At 45.3% G+C, this 27,611-nt stretch overlaps 1 protein-coding gene across 1 annotated transcript in view; it reads right to left on the reverse strand.

Moving 5' to 3' along the window:
* CDH13 (cadherin 13) overlaps positions 1 to 27,611 on the reverse strand; it is a 1,028,720-nt gene that overhangs the window by 96,262 nt on the left and 904,847 nt on the right. The window contains exon 9 of the mRNA XM_036346357.1: positions 3,811 to 3,993. Within this exon, the coding sequence (XP_036202250.1) occupies positions 3,811 to 3,993 (183 nt within the window). The remainder of the gene's footprint in view (positions 1 to 3,810; positions 3,994 to 27,611) is intronic.

Here is a 27,611-nt window from a genome sequence, read left to right on the forward strand (position 1 = left end):
GCCCAATCCCTAGGTGCAGCCCCTGGTCGGGCTCAGAGCAGGGCTGATTGGGGAGTTGGGGCGCCAACACCCTGTCATGCACAGAGCAGGGCGATCGGGAGGTTGCGATGCCACCCTCAGTCACGCTCAGGGTAGGGCCGATTGGGGGGTTGGGGCACCGCCCCCATCACACTCAAGGCAGGGTCGATAAGGAAGTTGCGGTGCCACCCCCTGTCACGCACAGAGCAGGGCGGATCAGGGGGTTGGGGCGCTGCCCCCTGTCATGCACAGAGCAGGGCCCATAAGGGGGGTTGGGGCTCTGTACCCTGTCACACACAGAGCAGGGCTGATCAGGGGGTTGAGGAGCTCCCCACTGTCACCCACAGAGCAGGGCTGATCAGGGGGTTGGGGTGCCGCCACTGTCACACTCAGGGCAGGGCCGATGGGGAGGTTATGGCTCTACCCTGTCACACACAGAGCAGGGCCCATGGGGGGGGGGTTGGGGCGCCGCCCTCTATCACCCACAGAGCAAGGCCGATCAGGGGGTTGGGGCGCTGCACCCTGTCACACACAGAGCAGGGCCGATCAGGGGTTTAGGGTGCTGCCCCCTGTCACGCTGATCCCGGTGCCGGGAGGCATATTACCCTTTTACTATATAGAATAGAGGCCTGGTGCATGGGTGGGGGCTGGCTGGTTTGCCCTGAAGGGTGTCTGGATCAGGGTGGGAGTCCCCACTGGGGTGCCTGGCCAGTCTGGCTGAGGGGCTGAGGGCCATTTTCAGGCTGACGGGTGACTGAAGCTCCCAACCACTCCTTTTTTTTCTTTTTTCTTTTTTTATTCTGGGCCAGCTTTAGCTCTGAGGCATCGGCTGCTGAAAACAGGTTTCTGGCCTTTGTTTACCGTCTGTATTTGATACAATGTTGCGGTCCGGCTGGCTGAAGCCCGGCTGAGTAAAGCAGGTTTCTGGGGTTTTGTTTAGCTTCTATATTTGCAACATAGTTGCTTAGGGTTGCAGCTGAGAGGCCGGCAAGTCAGGCGGGGAACGTTGGAGTCCTCCGTCACTGAAGCAAGCAAGCCTCCCTGTTTGCATCAGCTGCCTGGCTGCTGGCTGCCATCTTGGCTGACAGTTAATTTGCATATTGCCCTGATTAGCCAATGGGAAGGGTAGCGGTTGTACGCCGATTACCATCTTTCTCTTTTATTAGATAGGATTTTTTTAAACAATTGCTCAGTGACTTCTTCCTCAGTACTTCAATTGTCCTTTCTTTTATTTTTCTCTTTCATGGATGCCATGCTCTTTGGAAGCTTGTTTAGACCAAGTTGATGGCCTTTTAGGCTTCCTCTAGGTGAATAGGAGTTCACTTTTTTTTATTTTTTTATTTTTTTTATTATTAGTTAAGGTATTACAAATGTGTCCTCATCCCCCCCATTAACCCCCAACCTCCCCCCCACACACACTCATGCTCCCATCCCCCTGTTGTCCATGTCCATTGGTATGGCTTATATACATGTATACAAGTCCTTCGGTTAGGAGTTCACTTTTTGAGTAATAAGAATTACATGTCACAGTGGGGGCATCAGGATTTTAGAGGTGCTTAGGTGGGGCATGGCCAACAAAAGGCTGGGAACCACTGCTCTCGAGGGCTGTCCTGGGCTCTGACCAGGTGTGCTGAGAGGCAGGGGGAGCTTGAGGCCTGGGTAGCGATGCATGTGGCAGGCAGTGGACGGGAGGGGAGTCTCTGTCCCGATTCTGAAGTACAGGAAGTCCACTCCCTAGAAAAACTGAAGCCCAGGCAGACCCCAGGCTCCATGGAACTTCCTCCTCAGGAGTCTGCAGGTGGAAACTTCTCATTCAATGGCGGTCCTCATCCCCAGGGCTGTGCTCTGCAAACACCAGTGTCACCTGGGGCACCTCTCCTTCAGGTTCCGGTTCAGCAGGTGCTGCACGGTGTGGCCTGCATGTTAACTAGTGTTCCAGGTGAGCTTCTAGGTGCTAACATTTCAGACGCATAGCATTGTGCAAACAGAAGCACACGTGGGAGAACTGTGCTCCTCCAGGGTCCCAGAGGGGGATGCATATTTCCCTAGGCTTTGTCTTTCGGTGCAGGCCTGGAAAGCTGCTGACAGCTTTTGCAGACATGAGGCCAGTGAATGAGGACAGGCAGTGGCCGTGTTATTTTATGACTTTCACAGCTTTGAAGCCACAGTGGTGGGTGCCGGGGGCAGTGCCAGGATCTCCTAACAACTCTGCTGTTGCCGGTGTTATTAGGGGAGAAGAACTGGGAGGACCTAGAGGCTGCTCTTTCCTGGCAAACATTTGAGGTTCATTTTGGAAGAGGTGTGGAAAGGGCAGGCCTGGAGGAGCCCAGAGCCCTCATGTTCTGGAACAAGCTGGAAGCTCTCCAAGATTTCTATTTTCAGTGGCTTCGGCACCCAAGGGCACTGTGGAACTTTGTGGGTGTAGTTGTTTATATGGTCCCATAGCAGCTGAATAATGACCACCAAATGTGTCTACCGTTCTTATTCCCCGAACCTGTGAGTATGTGCTTAGATGGCAAAAGGGACCTTGAGATGGGGAGGTGGTCCTGGGTTATCCCAGTGAGCCCTGTATCATCACAAAGAGCCTTCAAAGAGGGCAGCAGGCAGGTCAGTCAGAGATATATATGAAGATGCTGTGCTGCTGGCTTTGAAGATATAGGAAGGGGCCATGAGCCAAGGAATGCAGGCAGCTGCAGAGGCTGGAAAGGACGAGGAAATCGATTCTCCCGTAGAGCCCCCAGAAGGAACCAGCCCTGCAACTTGAGTCCCATGAAACTGATTTTGGAGTTCGGCCCCCAAAAGTGTAAGGATAAATTTATGTTTTTATAAGCCACCGAGTTTGTGGTCATTTGTTACAGCAGTCACAGGCTCTCATGCCTACCACTGTTCTGAATTTGTTTACATATTAGCTCATGAATTCCTCACATCAGCCTGAGAGGTGGGTGGTATTATCACCCTCGTTTTATAGCTGAGGAAACTGAGCCACAGAACACATACGTAGGTGTCCTGGCCCAGGGCACACAGAGGGTAGGTAGCAATGTTTCTGCTCTGTCCATGGCTACAATTACTATCAATATGATTACTTCCTGCTTGTGAGGCAAATGGCTTCGCCTACCAGAAAAGAAACTGTCCCAATGAATGTCCTGGCTTGGCAGAAGCTCCCAGAGAGTAGAAGTGTATGAAAATCCTGCTAGGACACCGAGCCGCCAGTGCGTTCTGCCAACACCACCCTCCCACCCAGCGTTTCCAGGGCACTGGCAGGAGCCTAGGGCTTAACACTCATTATCACATTTTCTCCTTGTTCCACCTGCAACCAGAGGGTCCGCACGCTGGGCAGCAATGCGCACAGGAGGTTTCACACCAAGAACTAGCCCATGGGTGTAATTATCTCATTTTCAAGAGAATAACTGAGACTCTGCTAAGAAAGATTAAAAAGAAATGTAATAATTCCTATTTGGAGCACAGATCTTTAGAAACCCTTCACTTACTCTATTTTTGCATATCTTTGATAATTCATTGTTAAACACATGGAGAATCTCATTTAAAAATTAAGCTTGGGTTTTTTAAGGTTACACATAAGTTTGAGTTTTCTGGAAGCTGTAAAACAGGTTAGTTTTATGGTGGTGAGGACACCAGTACACCCTTAAGTCATGAGCCTTTTTCTTTTGAATTCCAGGAGGGAGTGACTAGGGCTGACTTATCCTGGACATTCCCCATGTAATGAGGCCATGAGCCCCATCGTGGGCCTCAGAGCTTAGGTGCGGAGGGAGGAGCAGTTGGAAGCACCCCTACCTTGACGACGGAAAGCATCCCCTCGTTGTTCTGGGGGTTGGTGTGGATTTCAAAGCTCTGGCCAGGGTTTCCATTGATGATGGTGTAGGCAGCCCTCCACGCGCCCGTGGTGGGGTCATCCTTGTCTTCAACTGTCAAGTTGACAATAACTCCCACGGCTCCTTCCTCAACTGTGGCTTGAAACTGCAAACAAAGCAGATGGTTATTGTCATTATTTTGAAAAAATACACACACACACACACACACACACACACACACACACACACACAAAAGAAAAACAACATTGGAAAGACCATTTACAGAACTCTTTAACCATAGGCTTGGTACATTATCATATAACCTCATTTAATAATGAATAATGAAACAGGAAGAAGATTATGATGGAGAACAGTAGTGCCTCTTCTTTGTTCCCTTCTCCAGTCTACCTGAATGTAGACAGTCACAAGAACCCAGGGGGAGGATTAAGCCACAAGAGGGGAGGGGTTTGGGTCCCTGTGTCACCACATGGAGGGGAGCAGCCTAGCATCAGGTAACACCTGCCTGAACTGTTGATGAATGAGAAACAAACTTCTGTTGAGTTTGGGCCTTTCTATATTTTGGCTTGCTTGTGTTCCTGCAGCCTCACCTACCCTAAACTACAAGGTGACCAGATAACCAGAGTGCCATGGCTCATCAGTGAAGAGACTGGAGCTGAACCCCTGCGTTTGGTTCCAGAGCCTCTGCTAGATTGCACCATATTCCCCAATGAAGAAAGCCAGTTTCATCCTTCCCACCCCTTGGACCCAACTAGTGTGACTTTAAAGAACTATCTTCTAAGGAAATGCATAAATCAATTGTTGGAGGCCTTGTTGTACCTGTGTTTTTATTGTAATACATCTCAAATACTTGTTGCAAGTAGGTGTGTGGAAATAAATCAATAAATGAAAAATTGGCTTTCCCATAGATAGAGAACTTCACAAGCTATCATTAGCACATTCCTTTAGCTGGAAGCATAAAGTATTGTTTTGGTGCTTACCTCTGACACAGTACAGGTGAACAGTAATCCATTTGCAAATATTTTACAAACAAGTCATACCAATAAGCTGACAAGAAGAAGAAATATCTTGGAATTTCAATTAGTAGGAAAGCGAGTCTAGAGACAGTAAGATGACATCAAAGAGCTTTTGTGTACAAAGGAAGTAATTTGAGAAATGAGGTTTCGGAAGCAGCAGCTGATTAATTGACTTGCAAATCATTAATCATAAGCCTTAATCTTGATGCCTTGGGGGGTGGGGAGCGGATGGGAACTAATTTGTCTATCACACCTCAGCAAACCTGGGTGAGTTGTTTCCCTTCCGTGAAAGGGCAGCTGGGGAATGCTTGGAACATGCGCGCAGGATGGAAAGCAGCGGAGTGAGGAGGGACATGGAGGATGCTAGCACACAGCACAGTACTAGACACATGAAAATATGAGACACAGCTCCAGGAGACAATTATTTTGGCCAATTCCTCTGATTCTTGTTTAACTAAGTCCTATCTTGTGTCTTTCCCTCCTCCTCATAGAATTCCCGAGCTGGAAATCTAAACCACTGGTTCTCAGCTCTGTCTGCACATTATAATCTCTTCAGGGGCTTTTAAAAAACACGTTTAAAAAAAGCAAAAAAAAAACACCCCCAACCCTCCCAAAACCTGGGTCCTATGGTTCTATTCTAATTCAGTTGGTCTTGGGTAAGGCCTGGGCTTAGCATTTTCTTAACCTACTCGCATAATTCTAATATGAAGCTCGGGGTGAAAAGCATGATTGAGTCCAAGTTCAACGATGGCAAGTTGTCAATGAAAGAGCCAGGCTTGTGTATTGGTGAGGCTACCTGAGCTCAGTGTTGAGGGGCCCCCAGTGCATCTGAGCACAGCAAGAAGGAGGCTGTACTGCTGTCTGCCATGTGTTCAGGAGGGGGACATGGTGGCACATGTGCTATCTATTCCTTTCAGGTTGCAGATGAAGATATACGTACAAAGAGGGAAGGAAGGAAGTGGTTTATCCAAAGCTGTTCAGTGACCCAAAGGTCAGATCTAAGGTTCCTGGATTTCAGCAGTCTCTGCTTTCAACACGTTCTATTACTCATGCCCACATTGCTTATGCCAGTCCTTTGCCTCTGCTGTGGTCCAGACCCAGAGAGCTAGCTCTCTGTCCCTACTGATCATAGCAGACGTCAGCTATCAACCTGTCCTCGTGCCTCTTCTGACACCTGTACCTTAGAACAGCAGGTGGACAATTACTGGCATGGTGAGTGCTAAGACTGGAGGATGCTGGAAACCATCAGTCAGGTGGAAATGCTGTTACATCCAATACCTAGGTGAGATGTTGCTTTGTCAAAGGAGCTGAATGTTATGTTGCTGAGGTGAAGACACTGTAAGAACAGATCATGATTTGAGGAAACTGGAGGCTCTGTGTGCATCTGCCTTGTATAGGGCTTTGTCTACAGCCCCACACAAGATGTTAGGTACACAGAAGGGACTCAGTAGGTATTTGCTGAATGAATGAATGAATGAATGGCTGGTCTTAAATGTAGGAAGTGGAACCTGGCATCAGAGGCGAGGGCTAAGAGGAAATGTGAAGGGATAGAGCTATGCAGGAGTGACACTAAGAGGGGCTGACTCATTGTTGGATAGCTTGATTCTGCCACTTCCCTGAATGCTCTAGAAAGGTAGGGAATGGACTGATCTCTCTTGTTCTCCAGGACACCTCACAGGGCTGCATTATGACTTTGGTGGACCTTAGACACTTTTACCTTCATTGGCCCCTCACACCATAATATGTTTTCATGGGCTTTAAAAATTTGATTTTTTTCTGATATAAGGAAACAATTAACATTTTCTTTGACCCTAAAAATTCTTTTTTTAATTGATTTTAGAACCTTAGGCACTATACCTAATGGTACAGTGGATAGTTCATTCAGTTCTGATTTCTAGTACATAGCACAGTACTAGGCATATGAAAATATGGTGGATGGATAGATGAATGAATCTGTAAAATTAACATTTAGGCCATGTCTAAGTAAGACTAGCCTATGCATCTTCACCAAGAACCTTTTTATTTCATGTCTACAGAACCTACTAAAGCTGGCTGGCACTGAATACCTTTTTAGTGTGTGAGCAAATGAATCCTAAGTGGAATGAGAGGATGGTATTGTTCTAGGGATTCTCAAAGTATGTATTGTGGCCCTAAAACGCCCTTAGATGTAGTAATGTAGAAATGTAGACGCATTTACCTGCAATCCATCTACCCACTCACCATCCACCCATCCATCATCCATCCATCCATCCATCCATCCATCCATCCATCCTCCCTTCCACCCTCCCTCCATCTTCTATCCAACTTTTATCTATCTATCTATCTATCTATCTATCTATCTATCTATCTATCTATCATCTATCTATCTATCCATCTATCCATCCACCCATCTTCTAGCATTTGGTGAGATGGCTTTTGCATGCCAGGCATGATATAGTATTATGTTCTGGGGATACACTAGTAAAAAAACAGACATGGTATAAGTATAATTATAAAAATGTGTTAGGTGCTAGGAATGAAATAACATAGTTCCTGGAGAGCCTGTACCTTGGGCAGATGGTGAGAGGGGTGTTACCTGACCCAGACTGGGGAGGGTCCTTAGGGAAGAACTCCTTGGGAACTGAAAGAAGAGGAGGAGGTAGTGAGGTGAAAGTGTGAGTGCATTCCTGGCATCTGGAATGGTAGGTGCAAAGGCCAGTGGCAGAGGGAGCATGATGCGTCTATGGAACAGGGAAGGTGGTTGTGGCCCGAGTGCAGGCCAGGCTGGGAGAACTGTTTGCTATTGGACTCCAGAGGAGGATAGAGTCAGGTTACGCAGGGCCTTGTGGGCCATGGAAAGGCATTTGGAATTTACTTTCAAAACAAAGTGGAGTCTAATCAAGGAACTAGATTATGTTTAAATCTACTCCTGAGAGAATTCAGAAAAAAAATCTTTAAATATAGAAAACATTCAACATAATTATTATAGTCTTTGTTAACACCATTATCTGATTCTTGCATAAACTATAAAGCCAGTTTCCTTGAGCATCCATTTAGAAACTCATTATTGCTTAATTAAATACTCATCCTATTAATTCTATTCAATGTTTTAACCCCATTATGTAATTCAAGAATGGAAAATTAAATAGATTAAAATGAAATAGTGCCATTTTATATTTCTATAGTAATGCTCACTTTGTGATTTAAAAACAATAGACAGACATTAATTTTCACACCAGAGAAGGAGAAAATATTGATTGTAACATTACTTCCTTTAATTGGAAAAATAAAGTTACTTTTCTGTTTAAACTGTGTGGCAAATCAAATACCAGATGCAAAACGTATTTTTACATAATCAGTGTGGGCAATTGGCTTGGGACGTCCTGAGGCTCATTAGCTCTCTCCTCTAAATTCAGAACTGAGTTATTTCATTCTTCTTTCTTTGACAGGCGGGGTGAGTTTGGGATGGACATTTATGATTTGAGGAAGCTGGAGGCCCTGTGTGCTTCTGTCTTGTACACGGCTTTGTCTCCAGACCCTGCCTGAACTCGCCACAAAGGTCATCCATCACAAGGGGAAGGAGGGACTTGCATTTTATTATACACCAAGAATGAATGCTCTTCCTCATAGAGCAAAGAGCTGGCTTGTAGGTTAAGGTTAACTTAGAATAATGATTAGCAGGCTAGAAATCTGCGTGTGGGGAAGAAGTGACAGTGGATGATGGTAAGGGATTGGACATATGCAAGCTTGAATACTTGCTGAAGGGAGTCCAGGTTCATGAGCTGTCCACTCTGAGGTTTCGTGAGAACTGATGTTGAACTTGAAAATCTGGGATGTAGTTATCTGGACCCTGGCTTTGGAATATTAAAAATCAAGTTCCCAGAAAATTTTATAAATATCAATTTCTATTTATGAGGATAAAAGGGTGAGGGAGAGATAATCAAAAATTTAACTTGCAAACACCTTTACTTATATTTATGTAAAGGATATGGATTTTTGGAAAAAAATCTAATCTCTGGCTGATGGCCTACTGGGTAGAAACTGTAATTAATATCAATAATACAGTACTTTCAAGGACCTTGGCACATTGTCTGGCATAGGGTGAGAAATACATATTTGTTAGTAATGATGATGATGATGGATTTTATTCTGTATCATATGAAATTCTTAGAAATAAATTGGAGAATATGGCTTAAACCCCTGTGATTCTCTCTGTTCTCATTAGTCTGCCTCCGGATGTCCTTCTGGATGAAACTGCCATGGCGGGGGCCGAGGCAGAGGCGGATAGGGGTGGTCAGGCAGGCAGGTGAGCAGTTAGGGGTGATCAGGCAGGCAGGAAGAGGCAGTTAGGGATGATCAGGCAGGCAAGCGAGCAATTAGGGGCGATCAGGCAGGCAGGCAGAGTGGTTAGGGGCAATCAGGCAGGCAGGTAGGCAGGTAGGCAGGCAAGTGGTTAGGAGCCAGTGGTCCTGGACTGAGAGAGGGACCTACAACTCCTGGCAGGTGGACATCCCCTGAGGGGTCCCAGATTGTGAGAGGGTGCAGGCCTGGCTGAGGGACCTCCCACTCCATACACAAATTTTGTGTACTGGGCCTCTAGCATAGGTATATATGTGTATCTTATTTCTCTGGATTGGTGTGGGAGAAGCTCTTTCTTCTCACATGTATACCTGTATTCACCTATTTACTTACTTTTGTCTTGCTCTAACAACAGGCCCTTCATTGCCAACGCATATGGTGTTAACTATAGCACCCACATTTAGAAGGAATAGCTATATTAGACACCCAATTTCCTTCTATTTATGATTAGGATTCATCCCAGGATAGAAAGATGCAAGAATTAATTTTAATAAGTATTCATTAAGTATCTGTTACAGGCACAGCAAACACAGCAGTGAGAGGGGCACTACTCTTCCCCCTTGGGGCTTACAGCTTTTTAGACTGACACATTCCCTCCCAGCCACCCCATTTCTTTATATGTTTTGATTACCTATGACATATCCAGATAATTTGTTTTCTACCATTTCTCTGCTGTCACACATCCAAGGCTGCACCTGTGGCCAATTATGGAGGCTTTTCTATTTAGACACAATTTAGTTTCTAGCTAATGGTCATTTCAGTAAGTGGTACTGGGTCAACTGGCTATCCATGTGGAGAAAACAATGAATCTTGACCCCTACCTCACATCATACACAAAATGTGAAAGGTAAAACAATAAAACTTTTAGAAGAAAACATAGAACATTTTCTTCTGCTTACACTTAATGTTTATGTTCACTTTATGTATAATATTACATATAATCCTATATAATAAAAGGCTAATATGCAAATTGTCCCCTTGGGAGTTCAAAATATTGGGAGTTTGACCGCTCACTATGACATGCGCTGACCACCGGAGGGAGGCCCTGGCCAGCAGCCGGCAGCCAGGGGAAGGAAGGCCCCAGTCGGCCCTGATCGCCAGCCAGGCCTAGGGACCTTACCCGTGCATGAATTTTGTGCACTGGGCCTCTAGTATAATATAAAATATTTAAAAATATAAAATGAGGTGATTATAAGAGGGAAGGGGGACTAGGGGCAATAGAAGAGAATTAAGGGGGAGTAAATGGTGATGGAAGGAGACTTGACTTTGATTGGTGAACACACAATACAATATACAGATGATGTATTATTGAATTGTACACTTGAAACCTATATAATTTTATTAACTAACAGTACCCCAATAAATTCAATAAAATTCATATAAAGTAATATAAAAATGTAATTATATATGTAAAGTATACATAACATATATATGATCCTATATAATAAAAGGGTAATATCCAAATTGATCCTAGTGGCAGAATGACCAGGAACAACCAATCACTATGATGCGCACTGACCATCAGGGGACAGAAGCTCAACGCAGGAGCTGCCCCCTGGTAGTCAGTGCACTTCCACAGGGGGAGTGACGCTCAGCCAGAAGCCGGTTCATGGCTGGCCAGCACAGCGGCGGTGGTGGTGACATCCCCCGAGGGCTCCTGGGCTGCCAGAGGGATGTCTGACTGCCAGCTTAGGCACGATCCCCCAGGGAGTGGGCCTAAGCCAGCAGGTAGGCATCCCCTGAGGGGTCCAAGACTGCAAGAGGGCATAGGCTGGGCTGAGGTATTCCCCCCCGCCCCAAGTGCACAAATTTTCGTGCACTGGGCTTCTAGTATTTAAATAACATTTTAATAAATGTACAGAATTCTAAATAAAGTTCAGCTGGTATCTTTTTTTAAAATATATTTTTTATCACCCTAGTTGGTTTGGCTCAGTGGATAGAGCATCGGCCTGCAGACTGAAGGGTCCTGGGTTTAATTCTGGTCAAGGGCACATGCCCTGATTGCGGGCTCCATCCCCAGTAGGGGGGTGGGTGCGCAGGATGCAGCTGATCAATGATTCTCTCTCATTATTGATGCTTCTATCACTCTCTTCCTTTCCCTTCCCCTCTGAAATCAATAAAAATATTCTAAAAAAAAAAGCCCTACCCGGTTTGGCTTAGTGGATAGAGCATTGGCCTGCAGACCAAGGGTACCGGGTTCAATTCTGGTCAAGGGAAAGTACCTTGGTTGCAGGCTCCTCTCCAGCCCAGGCCATCAGAGCTGTACAGAGGCAACCAATAGATGTGTTTCTCTCACATCAGTGTTTCTCTCTCTCTTTCCCTCTCTCTTCCACTCTCCCTAAAAATCAATGGAAAAATATCCTCAGATGGGAATTAACCAAAAAAGGAATAAAAGCAAAAATAAATATATTTTTTATTGATTTTAGAGAGAGAGAAAGGAAGAAGGATAGAGATAGAAATATAGATTAGAGAGAGACATCGATCAGCTGCCTCCGGCATGCCCCCTGCTGGGGATCTAGCCTGCAACCCAGACATGTGCCCTGACCAGGAATCAACTGAGGATCTCTTGGTTCATAGGTTGACACTCAACCACTGCACCACACTGGCGGGGCTCAGCTGGTATTTTAAAGAAGCCATTATGTCTAAGAAGTGATTAGCAACAGAACCTGTAAGGCACTCTGAAGTTGCTTGGCTGAGAACCACAGTCTGCTCATCAGCCAGTCTTCAAGATACCTGGAACCTACTGAATCCTTCCCCATCCATGTCCCATAGCACATCCCAAGGTGACTGTAGGACCAAGATGGGAGAAGAACATTCAGAAACCCACCAGATCATCATGGCCCCAGACATGGGTGAATGTCTTTGACCTATTCTCCATCTATTTAAAATTTTCTAAGTGCTTTATTCTCTTTGAAGATGAGGAGTGATATAAAGCATTGGTTTTCAACACTCACAGGAGATAGTTCACAAAGTGAAGAGATAAGTCAGATGCTAGAGTGAGAGCTTCCAGCCACTGTGAGCACTCACATCCCTGCCCTTCAGGCAGAGACAGTCTGGGGCATGCCCCTCCCAACTGGGAGCTTCCAGAGGGTGGAGATGGCATCTCTAACTCCCCAAAATGCCCAACACTAGATCTTTCATAAAGTGAGAGCATTAAACATAGACGTTAGCCCAGCCAGTGTGGTTCAGTGATTGAGTGTCAACCTACCAGGCAAGAATTCACTGGTTCAATTCTCAGTCAGGGCACTTGCCTGGGTTGCAGGCTTAATCCCCAGCGGGAGGCAGCTGTTCAATAATTCTCTCTCATCATTAATATTTCTCTCTCTCTCTCCATCTTTCTTCCTCTCTGAAATCAGTAAAAATATATTTTTAAAAAGTAGACATTAAATTTGGGATCATTGTATCTAGGGAATAAAACCCATGAGGGGAAGATGGCAATGCACATACCTCTGTGAGTCTCACAGTGAAAGGCACGGCCAGATCTTCTCTGTTCTCAGTGAGCAAAAGAAAAGTGAACTAAATTATAGTTCCAGTGGCAGAGATGATAGAATTTCTAAGTGACCCATGAGAGTCTTCTTTTCCTGAAGATTTTTAAAGATTTTGAATACATATAGTTCAGAGTGCCTGCATAGTCTAGAAAACATTTTGAGGAAACTATGCCTTCCCTAAGCTGCTCCTGAATACCTGGAACCTACTGAATCCTTCCCCATCCATGTCCCATAGCACACCCCAAGGTGACTGTAGGACCAAGATGGGAGGAGAACATTCAGAAACCCACCAGATCATCATGGCCCCAGACATGGGTGAATGTCTTTGACAAAATTGCTACTAGGAAGCGATTTTGTATCATGTGACCCTAGCTTCCTTGGTCTGAGTTGATTGGGCTCAGATAACTGATCCATTGGCTGCTTCAAGAACAACCAGATGATTTCTCTAAGCATTTGCACTCAGAGAAATAGAAGCTATAATCAGAGACTGAAGAGTTCTTAAACACAAAGTTTCTGAGTACTTGTACATGGGGTGGCCATTTTGATACTGAAAAATTACCAGATAAATACAACAGGCATAGAGAAGCAAAAGAGTGGAGACATTTAAAGAAATACTGTGAAGAGAGTCCTTAGGGTACTCAAAGACAAAGGACAGATTAGGAAATGCCTTTGATCTCTGCTCCCATTCCCATGAGGTTCCCCTTGCGTCTTGTCTGTAGGATGTTCTGTGCCTGCCAACCACCTCATCTTTGCTCCAGCCATTGGGAGTGGGTTTCTACTCCTAGTAACTAATGGAGACACAGGGAAAGCCACTCAGGTGGGTGCCTGCCATTCTCAGCAAGGAAATGTGGTCCTTCTTATGGTGATTTGGGTTCCATAGATGTTTTCTCAAGTATATTTTTCCTTTTCTCTTTTACATCTTGCTATGGAAAATTTCAAACAATTAAAAAAGCCGACAGGATAGAGTAATGAGCCCCACTCCCCACCACCAGGCTTCAGAGATCTTCAACTCACGTCCCCATTGTGTTTCATCTGCACACCCACATCTCCCTATTTCTGTATTATTTGGAGTGAATCCCAGACATATCATTGCATCTGTAAACACTTCTGTGTGTATTTCTAAAAGATAAAGACTTTTTAAAAAGAAAACATAATTAAATTCCTTCTTGATCCAACTAACATTAATTACTTCTCCCGACAATTGCTGTATCTTTCTTTTGTGCCGGATGCTTTGCTAAAAATATTTGCATGTTGTCTCTATTATGGAAAGAGAGAATGCCCAGCAGCCATGGTATAGGACAGTTATAAAGGGACCTATTAGATTTCTCCAGTTAATTAACTTCCCAGTTAATGTTTTAAGCCACCTACCATTACTAACCAGGTGAGGAAATGCAAAGCCAAATGTGGGAATAGTTCAACAATAATAAGGGATAGCTACTGAACTACAAATAAGCATGCTCGTGAGCGAAAAGCCTTCTCCAAGATTCACTGGCATCCAGGCAATGTGGTTCCTGATCCTTGAGAGCCCATACAAACATCCCCCTAGTCCACGTGACCCACCCACCCGGGGAAGCCCTGGGCTGGAAGGAGAATTACATTCCTGGAGGGCTGCTGCTATCTGTGGGTCCCACTCCAACCAGAAGAAAGACCAAGGGTCCCTAGCCTCCTGGCTCTACAGATGCAGGGAGATGAGCCAATAGGCGAGAGAGGGAAACAATATTCACTGCCTGCTCTGGCAGAAATTGTCCCCCTTCCTTCTGCGTGCTCTTCTGTGCTGATTCATTTCCTATGAGGAGTTTCCATTTATTGGCTATAGACAGTGCTGGGTACATGAATTTTGAGAAAATGCCAGCTAGTTCAGTTCTTGCTTTCTGAGGGCCACCAGTCCACCTACCGACTGTATTCTTCCTCTACCCAACCTTGCCTACTGAAGCTTCTCAAATCTGGCAAATTCAGGCACATACCTTTGCAAAGCTAAAAAAGAAAATGAGTTTTCAGGAAGAAGAGGCTCAAATAACAATACATCTCTTTTTCTGTACAAAACAAAATGACTGATAGGCATAAAAATGCAGTTGGGTAGGGGTGCTTAACCTATGTTCCTGGGAACTCAATGTTTGGGAGATGGTACAGGAGTCCTAATTATAATTTATCTGTTTAGTATATTAGATTTCCTGTCTTGGATTTTGCATGAAAGCAGAAGTTTTGTTGCTAAAAAGAAGTTTGAAAATCACTGCCTTAGGGACCAACGAAATAAATATTGCATTAGATGGTCAGAGGAAAAACAAGAACCGAGGAGCAAATATGCCTACGTTTCCCCTCTAAATGCCAGGCATGGACACTTTATTTTATCTTACATTAGCATCTCTTCTTCAGTGGAGTTTCTCTCTTTAAAAAAAATGAAAGAAAAGGCAAAACACATTTGTACAGCTGATGAGATAATTGGAAATAGTTTAATTTTTAGAAGCAAAGAGATTTTCTGTACAGATATGTATTCAACCACAAGCACCAGAATCTGGAGGAAGAAAGACATTTCTTAGGAACAATAGCACGGCCCGTTCTAAAGACTTTGGGATTTGGTTTATGCAATTCTGCAAATTTACAGGAGTGGGAAATTCAACAAAATGGGGCAAGTTCTAATCTACCTCTAGCTCCTGGGAAAATCCTGTAACTTCTCCCAGGTCAATTTTATGAGATGTAGGGTATCTAGTTCTTTTTTAAATATATTTTTATTGATTTCAGAGAGGAAGGGAGAGGGAGAGAGAGATGAAAACATCAATGATGAGAGAAAATCATTGATTGGCTGCCTCCTGCATGCCCCCTACTGGGGATCGAGCCCACAACTCGGGCATGTGCCCTTGACTGGAATTGAACCGAGGGCCCTTCAGTCCCCAGGACAATGCTCTATCCACTGAACCAAACCAGCTAGGGCTAGAGCAGAAGTTCTTAATGCTGTATACACAGCAGACTCATGGGAAAACCTTCAGAAACTACTGATCATCTGGGGTCCCATATTCAGAGAATTTTCTTGGGTGGGGCTTAGCATTATATATTGTACTCCCACAATGTACCATCTGTATACTGTATTGTGTTTTCACCATCCTAAGTCAAGTCTCCTTCCATCACCATTTATCCCCAATACCCTCCTCCATCTCCCCGCTACTCCCAGCCATCACCATACTGTTGTCCAAGTTCATGAGTTTTTTTCTTTTTTGCTTAATCCCTCCATCTTTCATGCCCCCGCCCCCTCCCCCCACCAATCCACTGCCAGCTGCCAGCCTGCTCTATCTATGAGTCTGTCTCAGTTTTGCTTGTTAGTTCACTTTGTTCACTAGATTCCACATATGAGTGAAATCATATAGCACTTGTCTTTCTCTGGCTGGCTTCTTTCACTTAACATATGCTCTCCAGGTCATCTGTATTTCTAAAAACTCCAGCAGATGATTCTAATGAACAGCCGGGGCTGAGAACAACTGCTCGAGATGACTACTAAGGCCTCTGCCTAGAGTGATGATCAAACATTAAAAAGATCTTCATGATCCATTCCAGCTTGTGTTGGGTCCTAAGAGGTGAAGACCCAGAGTTAGGAATAACAAAGAATGTCACTGCCAGGGAACCTCGAGAATCCTTCTAGTTCTGTATTCAAGGAGTTCATGGAGGTTGTGAAGCAAACCAATGGAATACATTTGTTAATGAAATCACATGGGCTCTCTCCTGCAAGTCATCTTTTCACCACCTAAAACCTAAATCCCACACCCATTAAGTAGCCATCCATTTCTCTACCATTCCCAGCCCCTGACAACCATTAATCCACCATCTGTCTCTATGCGTTTACTATTCTAGATCTTTCATATAAATGGAATCACACATCATGTAGTCTTTTGTGTCTGGCTTCTTTCACTTAGCATAATGTTTTCAAGGCTCATCCATGTTGTAGGGTGTGTCAGTGCTTTGCTGCTTTCCGTGGCTGAATACTATTCCATTGTATGGATAGGCCACACTTAATTTATCCATTCTTCCAGGAGTCAGCATGTGGGTTGTTTATACTGTTTAGCTATTGTTCATACTGCTGCTGCGAACATTCATGTACCAGTTTTTGCATGGACTTAAGTTTTCATTCCTTCGTGTAGATAGTTAGGAGTGGAATTGCTGGATCATATGGTGATTCTATGTTTAAGGTGGTGTGGCTTTAAGCCACTCATCAAGATGTAGGTTGCACCTGTGCTGTATCTCTCACACACTGGAGACTGTGTGCTGTTTGCTGGTTCCCCGGAACCTACTGCCTCCTGGCTCCCACGTGAGGAAAGGCAATTATTTGAGAATGAGGCTTCCCTCTTTGAATGGCATGAGGGGTCTGGAGGGAGAACTATGAGAGCCTTATCTCTTTCGAAGCCTTTGACAAACCCACTTTAAGCATTCTCCTTTCCCCCAATTTGGGTAGGGGTATTATGCAGGTTAATGCTGAGACAAGACAGACATCCTTCCTCCCTCTCCCCGCAGGAGCTCATGGAGAACAAGCTGCCCTCCTTTCTAACTAGAGTAAGAACATCTTTAATCTCCTAAACTGTAGGAAAATTGACACTTGGTTAGGCTCCTGATGCTACCACCTCAGTACAAATAAGGACAAGAGAAACCTTCTGCTTTCATTACAAGGGATTTGCACAAATTAATACGTAGAGTTGACTTACAGCTTCTAATTTATATTTAAATCCCAACTGTCTTAGAAGAAACTGCTCTAAAGCCATCATCTGTGTCTGTACCATTGATTTTTGTTTCAAATAGACCCCATTGGCCCAACTTTAATTCCCATAAGCACACCCACATGTTTCTTTCCAGGGGTGGCTTATGGAGGTTCTGAGAACATCTGAGTCCCACAGGGAGAAGAGATGGATGAGAATCATTCCCTCGGGAATCAGACCTGATGAGAAGGGGTGATTAGGAATATTGTTTTCTGTCCCATTGGGGCTCTGATCCCAGGGTGGGGTAACATAATGGGAGTCTATGTGGGGACAGAGGTGCCCCAATGGCAATCTTTCACATTGATAATGACATTGACGGTGACATTGATAATGAGGAAAAGTTACTCATGTTTAACACCACATCACCCTCTATCACCTACTGGCTATGTGAGCATGGGCCAGTCACTTAACCTCTCTGTTCTTGATTTCCTCACCTGCAAAATGAGAATAAAAATAGCACCTGCCCTCCTAGGACTCTTAATAAAAAAGTGAGAATATAAATGCTTTGATGAATGCCTGACACATAGTAAGCAATAGATGCCTATTGTTATAACGAACACAGACAAAATGAACAAAGAAATGACTTTGTTACAGTGCACATCATTAAAAGGAACATGATCAAAGAAGCAAACTTTGCTCTTTTTGGGGTCTTTTTGTTACAGTAAATGTCTCTTGCTAAATAATATTTCTGCCAATATAAAGTTACCTTGTCTAATCTACTTAGAGTTGGTACCACTTATAATCAGAAGTGTGCTGACCAATGCTTTTTTATCCGATGGTATTTTTTAAACTAACTTAAGGTTTCTCAACCTCAACACTATTGCCATTTTGGGTTTGACAATGATTTATTTGTTGGGTAGGGGTGCCCTGTGTACTGTGAGATGTTGAGTAGTGTGTCTCTGGCCTCTACCCACTAGATGCCAGTAGTACCAGCCAAGTTGTAACAATAAAAAATGTGTCCGGACAGTGCCAGACGTCCCTCCCAGCAGTTTAGCTAGATTGGAATCACTAATCTAGCTAGCTAAGCCAGGTCAGGGGCCACCTACATGCGTTGCCTGTAAATAGCAGCCCACAAGCTCCTTCAGGACAAGATTGATCAGCAAGTTGGTCCTAGACTCAAGTCTCAGAGGAAAACATTGAAATAGCATAATAACATTTTCCGGAGTAATTGAATCAGACATTGCCAGGAAAACATTCAAGGAAAAATGAAAGACTATAATTATTATGAAAATTATCGATGTAGTTTTCATTACACTACAATTTTTGAATTAGCAACTGATAGTCCCTTTTATAAAAGCAGAAAGGTAGTTTTCCTTGCTTTCCATTCTTCCTGACATTTGCCTGCCTCTCACTTTTCAATAAACACATTTCAAGCCCGTGTGTGTGCTCAGTGGACTCAGGTGCTACACACAGACCCTCCAAGAGGAGGGGCTTGGAAGGGGGCAGCCCTGTCACCTGGGGAGCTTTCTCCATGGGCCTCAGAAAATGAGAGCAGGGCATTTTCCATTTGGTCCAGTCAGGAATGTGTTCAGACTCAAGCTTTAATGGCAAAGAAAAATTACTGTCTGTGGTCCATTTTCCAGTCCCAGTCCTGTAGCCCTCACTGCTGGAAGTGTGGTCCTTGGGCCAGTAGCAGGGGCATCAGCTGTGAGAGCCAGAAATGCAGATCTGGGGCCACATCCAGACCTCTAGACCAGATCACAAGTCAGTCAGTGTCATGTTCAGTCTAAGAAAAATGCTTTGACCCCTTTCACCTACTCTCAGTGCTGACCTTGCTGCCTAACGCTCAGGGGCAGAGAGAGCAGGAATGCAGGTCCCCCAGGCACGCAGCACAGCCCGGCTGGACCCTGCCACACCCTCCCCAGTCCAGTCTGTCCGCCCCGCCTGGGGGCTGGCTCCTCCAGCTCACTGTGAGCTCCACCCCCGGTCCTGTCCCTTCAGCTACCCAACCCTCATCCTGCTCCCCCATCCTCCCGCCAACTTCTCCCTCCTCTCAAGTCTATAAACAGGCTCAAGACTCTCCAGTTAAAAAAACAAAACAAAGCAAGCACAACAAAGAAAAGAGCAACCCTGAACTCTCCCGCTCTCTCATTTCCTTCACAAGAGGGGCCTGCATTTCCTCACCTCCCGTTGTGTGATTCAAGAGTCTTAAGTATATTGAAAGTTGCTATAAAGGCTGGGGAGCACAAACATATGCATTATAAATTTACTTGCAATCAAGGAACAATATAATTGGTCATTGTTGAGGTGTAATTACAGGAGACAACATACTGTGCCAGAGTCTGTGCAGTCCGCTGGGCTGGTGCCAGGAAGGCTTTTTAGAAAACCCACGCATAAAAGGCAAGTCGGCCGGTGGCTACTTTACCCTGGGCGGCTCCACCCCCAGGAGGGAAAGATGCCCAAGGAGGGGCAAAAAGGCTGTAATCTGAATATGACAAACAAGAGCTCTAGTGGAGCTGAAGAATTTTAAGTAAAACAGTGATGTCTTTCAGCTTGATTTTTCCCTCCCTAGTGACAAGGTGGGACATCGGGAATTGCCAGGTAGCCTGGGTGAGTGTGTGGGAATCAGAGAGAACTGAGGGGGAGAGAGGAGAGAGGAGAGACACACACAGAAATACACAGGTATGGAGAGAAGGCTAGTGGGAATGGGGGATGGGGAGGGGGAAGGCAATGTAGAAAAAGAAAGCAGGGAAAGGCATAGATACATATAGGAAAAAGTTAGAGACAGAGAAAGGGAGAAGAGAGAAACAGACAGGAGAGAGAAAGAAGGAGAAATAAGAAAATAAAACAGAAAGGAGAGAAAGATGGGGAAGTGGGAATAGTGGGAAGAGGGGGAGGAGGAGGGGGAGGAGGAGGAGAAGGAAGAAGAAGAAGAGGAGGAAGGGGAGGAGGAGCAGGGGGAAGAGGAGGAGATAGATGGGAAGTTTTGGGGATGACTTAGGGGCTTGATTTTGCTTTTTCTTAAATAAGAAAATATGGAAAAATCAAGAGAGGCGCCCCAGCACCCCCTGCATTCTCCCGGTTGTGCCAGTAGAAGCTGAGCAGGGAGATTTCCAATAGAAACCCGGTGGTGGCAGCTTCCAGTCTAACCCTATTGAGCAAGTGCAGACTGAGAAACTGAGGATTTGGTGCCTAAGCCCTGGGCCCCTGGGAGGAGGGGTGATGTGACCAGTGCCACTGCCCAGACCAGATGCTGACGGGTCCTGGGCCCTGGCATTGCCTCTACACGAACTACCATGAAGTCCAATCTTCTTCGTGTTGGTTTCTAGAGTCAGTGCATTTGGTAAAATCCGCTATTATCGCAATGATCCTCATAAGTCTCCCAAAGAGTCCGTATGGAAGGACGGCTCTGTAGGCCCTGGCAGGGCTGTGCTGCTCTTGGGACCATCTTGTCTGAAAAATCCACCCGAGACTCTAGAACGTACAAGCTAAATGCTTGCATGATGAGTGTCTGTTTCATTAACTCCATGTAGGTCCTTCCAAGGGGTGGGTTTGTTTTCCCTTAACTCATCTTTTTGTCCCTTCACAAAATCCTGAATCCAAAGCATTCTTTGATGGAATATTTAAGGAGAGGTTGTGAATCAGGGAACCAACCAAATTTGTGGTCCCTAGCCTCCAGTTACCCGCCCCCCCCGACCCCGGGGGAAGTTTGTGTTCATCGTGTCTCTTAGAGGGCCTACCCTCAGCAAGGGAATTGTAACAGGGACCATGGCCGGGATGTGGCTGTTTTCTCTGGGCCCAGGTGGGGCCGATTGGCCAAGGCGATGCCTGAACCGAATCTCTTCCAGTTGGGCTATGGGGCTCCCCATAGACACACACCTGAAACAAAACGTCATTAATGCCCAGCGTCTGGACGGCACTTACTCTTCACATGTTACAGATGTTGGAACTGTTGAGGGTGAAAAGATGGGCTATTCCTGGGGATACACATTCTAGATATCCCTGAATGTGGAAAAATCCATCACTTCATCTTCTCTGTGAATATTAGCAACTTCTGAATGGTAACAGAGTCCCTTGACCATTAGGTTTCAAGGAAGCTTATAAGTAACTTGATGCAACACACACACACACACACACACACACACACACACACACACACACACCTTCTGCGGGAGGGAGTGTTTTCAAAGTGAGTCAACATCTAGCATCATTGCTATGGTAACATACATGAAAGAGGAAAAAGCTTCATCAACAACAAAGTAAGCTTCCTTCTGTTACCAGTGCAACCTTGCAGGTTCTACAGTCAGGGTGTGGGTGGAAGGTTAGTGTAATTTAAGCCCCAAAGAAGAGAGGAGGCCTGAAGTCACAGGAGTGTGGTACAGACCTCTCAGGAAGAAAAGAAAATGACACCGGGGGCAGTGAGCTACAGGGATCACCAGGAGGTAAAGGTGACAGGTGGGCTGCCTTCTTCAGAAATAACAAGCAGCTGGAAAAGAGGTCAATAGAGTGGGTTTCCTGCCCCCACAATCGCTGGAGTAGGCTTTAGGATGGGGATTTGCCTGAATTGAGCAAATAGTAGGGTGCAGACATGCCTGTTTTCGGAAGAAATCCATGCTCTGCAATCTAAAAGCAGCACAATGACTATTATGGGAATGGTAATAATGAAAGCTAACATTTGCACACCTCCTCAATGTTATGCACTGGGCTTTTTGCTCACTCAGTGAGATAACAATTCTATTATGAGTTCTGACGTCTGGATGAGGAAGCTGAGGCATAGAGAAGTCCAATAACTCGCCTAGGGTGGCAGTTAGGAAGTGGAGAGACAGGATTCACACTCAGGTTTGACTGTCTAGAGGAGCTATTTTCAGCTCTTGGCACACATGCGCGAATTACTAAAATCCTGCGGCACACCAAAAAATACATTTTTGGCTGATCTGACAAAGAAGTATAATTTTGGTTCATTCACACTGGATGACTATTGCTGTGCTGGCTGTTGTCATCTTTTAATTTGACAATCTAAGGGGAAAGAGGTATTGAATATTTTAAAAATTCTTGCTGCACAAGGGTTGAAAATGACTGGAGAGTTTATGTGCTGCCCTCTATTGGTGGCTTCCACAGCTGGTCCCAGAGTCCCAGGGGTACAGCAAGAGAGTATCATGCCCTCACCCTTCACTGTTCCAATCTGCACGGTGCCAAGCCTTCTTCCACAGGTGAGCAAGTCAACAACAGATATCACCCAGGTTATGTGGCTGTAGTTTCAGAACAGGAAAGGGCACGCCATCAATTTTCTAAGTAACAGCCACAGGATTTTCAACGCAATTTTTGCCTCTCTTTTCCTTACGTATTATTATTCCCATTGCCCTAGCACACGGATCTGGGCTGAATTTATAGGAAATGATGTCATTTCCTGTTTTTGCTGCCCCTTCCCATACACCCACACTCCTATTGCATCACCACCAACAGGACATCTGCCAGGGCTAGCAAGTTCTATTCATCTGCCCCTTCTGGTGTCAGCATAGGTGGCCCAGTGAATGGGGTGGGACAAGGGGAGGTGATTGTCCATCATCCACCGGGGACTTCTCAGTAGAGGTTTCTGGGATGCCACACCTGAGGGAGCATGTGCTTTGATGCCGTAGCCCTTTTCATACAGGGATGGTCAGGGGATTTGGGAGTGGCTGAGGAGTGGGTGGGGTGTAGAAAGAAGCTCAAGGATCAGATTTAGGTTCAAGAGAGAGCTTGTGGGTTGGGGTCCAAACAGATAAGAGCCCAGAATATCTAGCTCCTTCTCTATCATTAGCCCCTGGATGACCAACAAGCGATGAATCTTCCTTTATTCCTGCGCCTGCTGGCTTCTTCACACCTCGACCTTCCTCAGTTCCTCGTAGTGGTTCTCAACCTTCTGGCCCTTTAAATACAGTTCCTCATGTTGTGACCCAACCATAAAATTATTTTCGTTGCTACTTTATAACTGTAATGTTGCTACTGTTATGAATCGTAATGTAAATATCTGATATGCAGGATGGTCTTAGGTGACCCCTGTGAAAGGGTCGTTCAACTGCCAAAGGGGTCGCGACCCGCAGGTTGAGAACCGCTGTCTTAGAGGCTTCTGCTGAGGTTCAGGTTCAGGCCCATAGAGCATGGAGCACAGGAACCCCCATCCAAATGGTGTGGCCCTGGGGCTCCCACTTACCTGGGGTCCCCACTGCAGATGGGAGCCCTTTCCCAGGTCTAAACTTCCACCTCTGCTCTGTGTCTGAGGGCCAGGTGCTTCCCCGACAGGACCCTCTGTGTGCCCACTGGAACCCATTTGCAGTGGGGCGGACTGTCCTTCACTGTCAGCTAGGAGTCTATGCAAGTGCTGAAGTTAGTGTAGCTCAGGGGAGGAAAAGTGTAAAGGGCATTTAAAAATACTTTTGATCATGTTAGAAAAAGGACTATCCACAACAACTTAAAATCCTCATGCTTTTTGGACCAGGCATTTCACCTATGAGAGTTTATCCTACACAAACCTTCCCACATGTACATGAAGATACACATTCAAACATTATTATCACTGTGCTGTTTATACAATGGAAAACCAGGAACCACCAACATGCCCATCGATAGGGAATTGGTCAGGCTGTGGAATGAAACAAATCATGATACAGAGATATTAAAATGAACGAGGTAGTTAACGGTTTGGCATTATTGACCTGAGGGAAATCTGTTATATTGGAAGATGCAAATACCTAGGGTTTACTTAGTAGATATAAGATGTGTTAAGTTAATGAAACCGGGAGGAAGTGAGCCATTCAAGGGGCACATTTGAAGGCAGAGCTGAGATAAAGAGGAGATTACAGAAACTTTAAGTTCCTAGATGGAAGGAGCCAAGGACACAGTTCAAATTCACCAAACTGGTGTGTGTGTGTGTGTGTGTGTGTGTGTGTGTGTGTATGTGTGTGTGTATGTGTGTGTGTGTGTGTGTGTATGTGTGAGAAGTGGGGGAGCGGGGGCACAAGTGCAGAGCTATTTGGCAGGCTCTGCCCCCACTTGTCCTGGTTAAAACCCCTCCTCAAGTTCAAGGTATGAAAATGACACGAGCCATATGCAACTTCAGCAAACAGTGTCTAGGGGTGAGTTAACATCTTTCTGCAGGGCTCCCAACTAGAGGAGTGGTGGGTAGAGTGTGGGGTGGGTGGCTGGGAGGTGGACAAAGAAGAAGGTCACGAGGGGCTCAAATGGAATCGTATGCAAAGGCTGTGTGAACTCTGGGAGGCTGCTGACATGCTCAAATCACCGCTCCTCTAAGGAAACCAAGAAGGTGTGACACCTGCGTCTCATTCATTCCGGCTGGGAGGAGCCTGGGCCTGGGAGATGGAGGAACCCATTCTCCCGGTGACTTCCGTAATTGTCTTGAATTACTAAGCTTTTTTTTAAAAAAAATATTTTTATTGATTTAAGAGAGGAAGAGAGAGATGGAAACATCAATGATGAGAGAGAATCATTGATCGATTGCCTCCTGCACGTCCCCAGCTAGGGATGGAGTTACAATCTGGGCATTGTGCCCTGACCGGGAATCAAAACATGACCTCCTGGCTCATAGGTCGACACTCAACCACTGAGCCATGCTGGCTGGGCTGTGGAGGGTTTCTTTGACCTTTGCTGTCACTAAGAAAGGCCAACATCGCCCAAAGGTAGTAAAAGCAAAAGGGGGAAAATAACAGCAAAAACAGCTTAATTGACTGAGTCATTACTCTGTGGCAGATATTGGGTGGAAACTCTCTGTGTGTTGTCTCCTTTGGCCCTCTCCACTCCTGAGGAAATAAAGAGTATTACTGCTCCCATTTCACAGAGAAGGACAAAGATATAAATCCTGATAAAATTGCATAACGTGATCTCCTTTTGTAAATAAAAAGTAGGACTTCATGGATGCGAAGGGAAAGACACCTGGAGAAGTTTAACCAAATGTTAACAGTGGTCAGTCATCTCTCAGGTGAGCAAAGAGAGCTGGAACATAATATGATATTTCAATGTGTTTTTACAATGAAAATGAATTGTGTTTCAATAAAAAATTATTTTGCTCCTAGCCAGTTTTGCTCAATGGTTGGAGCATTGACCCACAGACTGAAAGGTCGCAGGTTCAGTTCTGGTCAAGGGCACGTACCTCAGTTGCAGGCTTGATCCTCAGGCCCCCCCCATCAGGGAGCATGCGGGAGGCAATCAATCGATGTGTCTCTCTCACATCAATGTTTCTCTCTTTATGGTTCTTCCCCTCCCGTCCACTCTCTCTAAGAATCAATAGGGGGAAATATCCTTAGGTGAGGATTAACAACAACAACAACAAAAACAACAAAAAATCACTTTGGAGGGAATAACATGCACTTAAAATGAAGTTGTTTTCTAAAATGCTTCAGCAAAAGAAGAATAGTGTGGGAGGAATCACTGCACTTGATGTTAAGTCTTACTATGTAGCCACAGGAATCAAGACAGTAAGTTATTGGTGGAGGGAGAGATATACAGACCCAAGGAACAGAATAGAGAACCAGAAACAGACCCACACAAATATGCCCAAATGATCACTGAGAGCAATTCAATGAAAGCACAGCCTTTTCAAAAATGGTGCGGGAGAATTGTGCATCCCCTGGCAAATAAATGACCTCAACCTGAACCTCATGTCTTAATACAAAAATTAGCTCATGATGGATCATGGACTTAAGTATCCTATATAAGAAAAGGCTAATATGCAAATTGACCGAACGGTGGAACAACTGGTCGCTATGATGCACACTGACCACCAGGGGGCAGATGCTCAGCTCAGGAGCTGCCCCCGGGTGGTCAGTGCACTCCCACAGGGGGAGCGCCACTCATCCAGAAATTGGGCTCACGGCTGGCTGGCAAGCACAGGGACGGTGGCGGGACTCAATAATGTGGGCTCAAAGGCGATAAAATGTCACCATTCACAGCTCTCTTTGAGGATACTTTCTAATTTTTCCATGACGAACCAGCTGTAACCTGGTCATTTTGTGTAACCTCCCTAACCTCTAGGTTCCCAATCTGTGAACTTCAGACACTAGTAGAATCCACCTCAGAAAGACAGAATGAGAATTAAATGCAATAATGCACAGAAAGCACTGTGCCCATTATCTTCACAGAGCTGTTGCCATTGTCATCAACATCCCCATTTTACAGGTGAGAAGATTGAGGCTGAAAGAATTAAGGAACTTGTGTAATATCTAAGTGCTGGTGAATGATGCAGATGGGTCTAAAGATAAGAGTCATTGGATACCCAAACTATCTCTATACATCATCTCCACCCTTCCCTATGAATAAAAATAAATCAGAAACAGAAAAACTGGATTTTGAGGTAATAAAAATGTCCGTCTACTCAAACCAACAGTGTGAACAGAGAGACAACTGGGAATGAGGCAAATTAAGCTCTTTCCCCGCCTTATGTCCTCCTTACATCCTATCTTCTGAGACTCCATAGGTCAAAATAATTGGATTTGCTATTTTTAAAAATCTTGTACTTTCAAACCATCACATTCCTGCTGGCAGCATTTGCTTCCTTGCTGGAATTTCAAAGCCCCAAAGCAGCCTTGTCGGATAGCTTATGTTATTACCTTGCCCAGCTGGTAAATGATACTTTTAAATCTTTTTGGGGGGTCTAGGATCCATGACCTTGACACATGGTTTGGTCAAGCGGAGATGAAGGAATTGCCTGGGGCCCCGTATCACACAACAGCCTACAAACTCATCATGGCAACGCGGCTGCTTTAATCAGGGGGCTATTGACAATGTACACAAATAGAACTCTGCCAGGAGCTGTTACGGGTCACCACGGCTGGCTCCCCTCAACAATATTTTATTGTGCGAACGCTGACAAACGGCACTGCAATGGCTCCTGAGGAGCCATCTTGCCGCCTATATCGACGTGACTTTCCTCTTTCCTTCCCTCCCAAAGTGTTACTGCTCTTTGGGGAACTTGCCCTGTTGACACTGTCCACGTGAAGCTACATCTCTGCTAAATGAAAGAACTCCATCATGTTTATGCCAGGCTTCCAGACACCAGGAGGACCTACCTTCCCCAACCAAAATGTCACATGAGAAAAAGATTGGCCATGTTTGAAATTACAGGATGGTCACAGAGCTCAAGCAAATGAAGTTAACGTGATGTTTTTCTCGCAACAGGGCCAGGGAAAGAACCCCCCCCCCCCCCCCGCCACACACACACACACACACACACACACACACACACACACACCCCACATA

This window comes from Myotis myotis, unplaced genomic scaffold (genome assembly GCF_014108235.1).
Source record: "Myotis myotis isolate mMyoMyo1 unplaced genomic scaffold, mMyoMyo1.p scaffold_m19_p_19, whole genome shotgun sequence".
NCBI lineage: Eukaryota > Metazoa > Chordata > Mammalia > Chiroptera > Vespertilionidae > Myotis > Myotis myotis.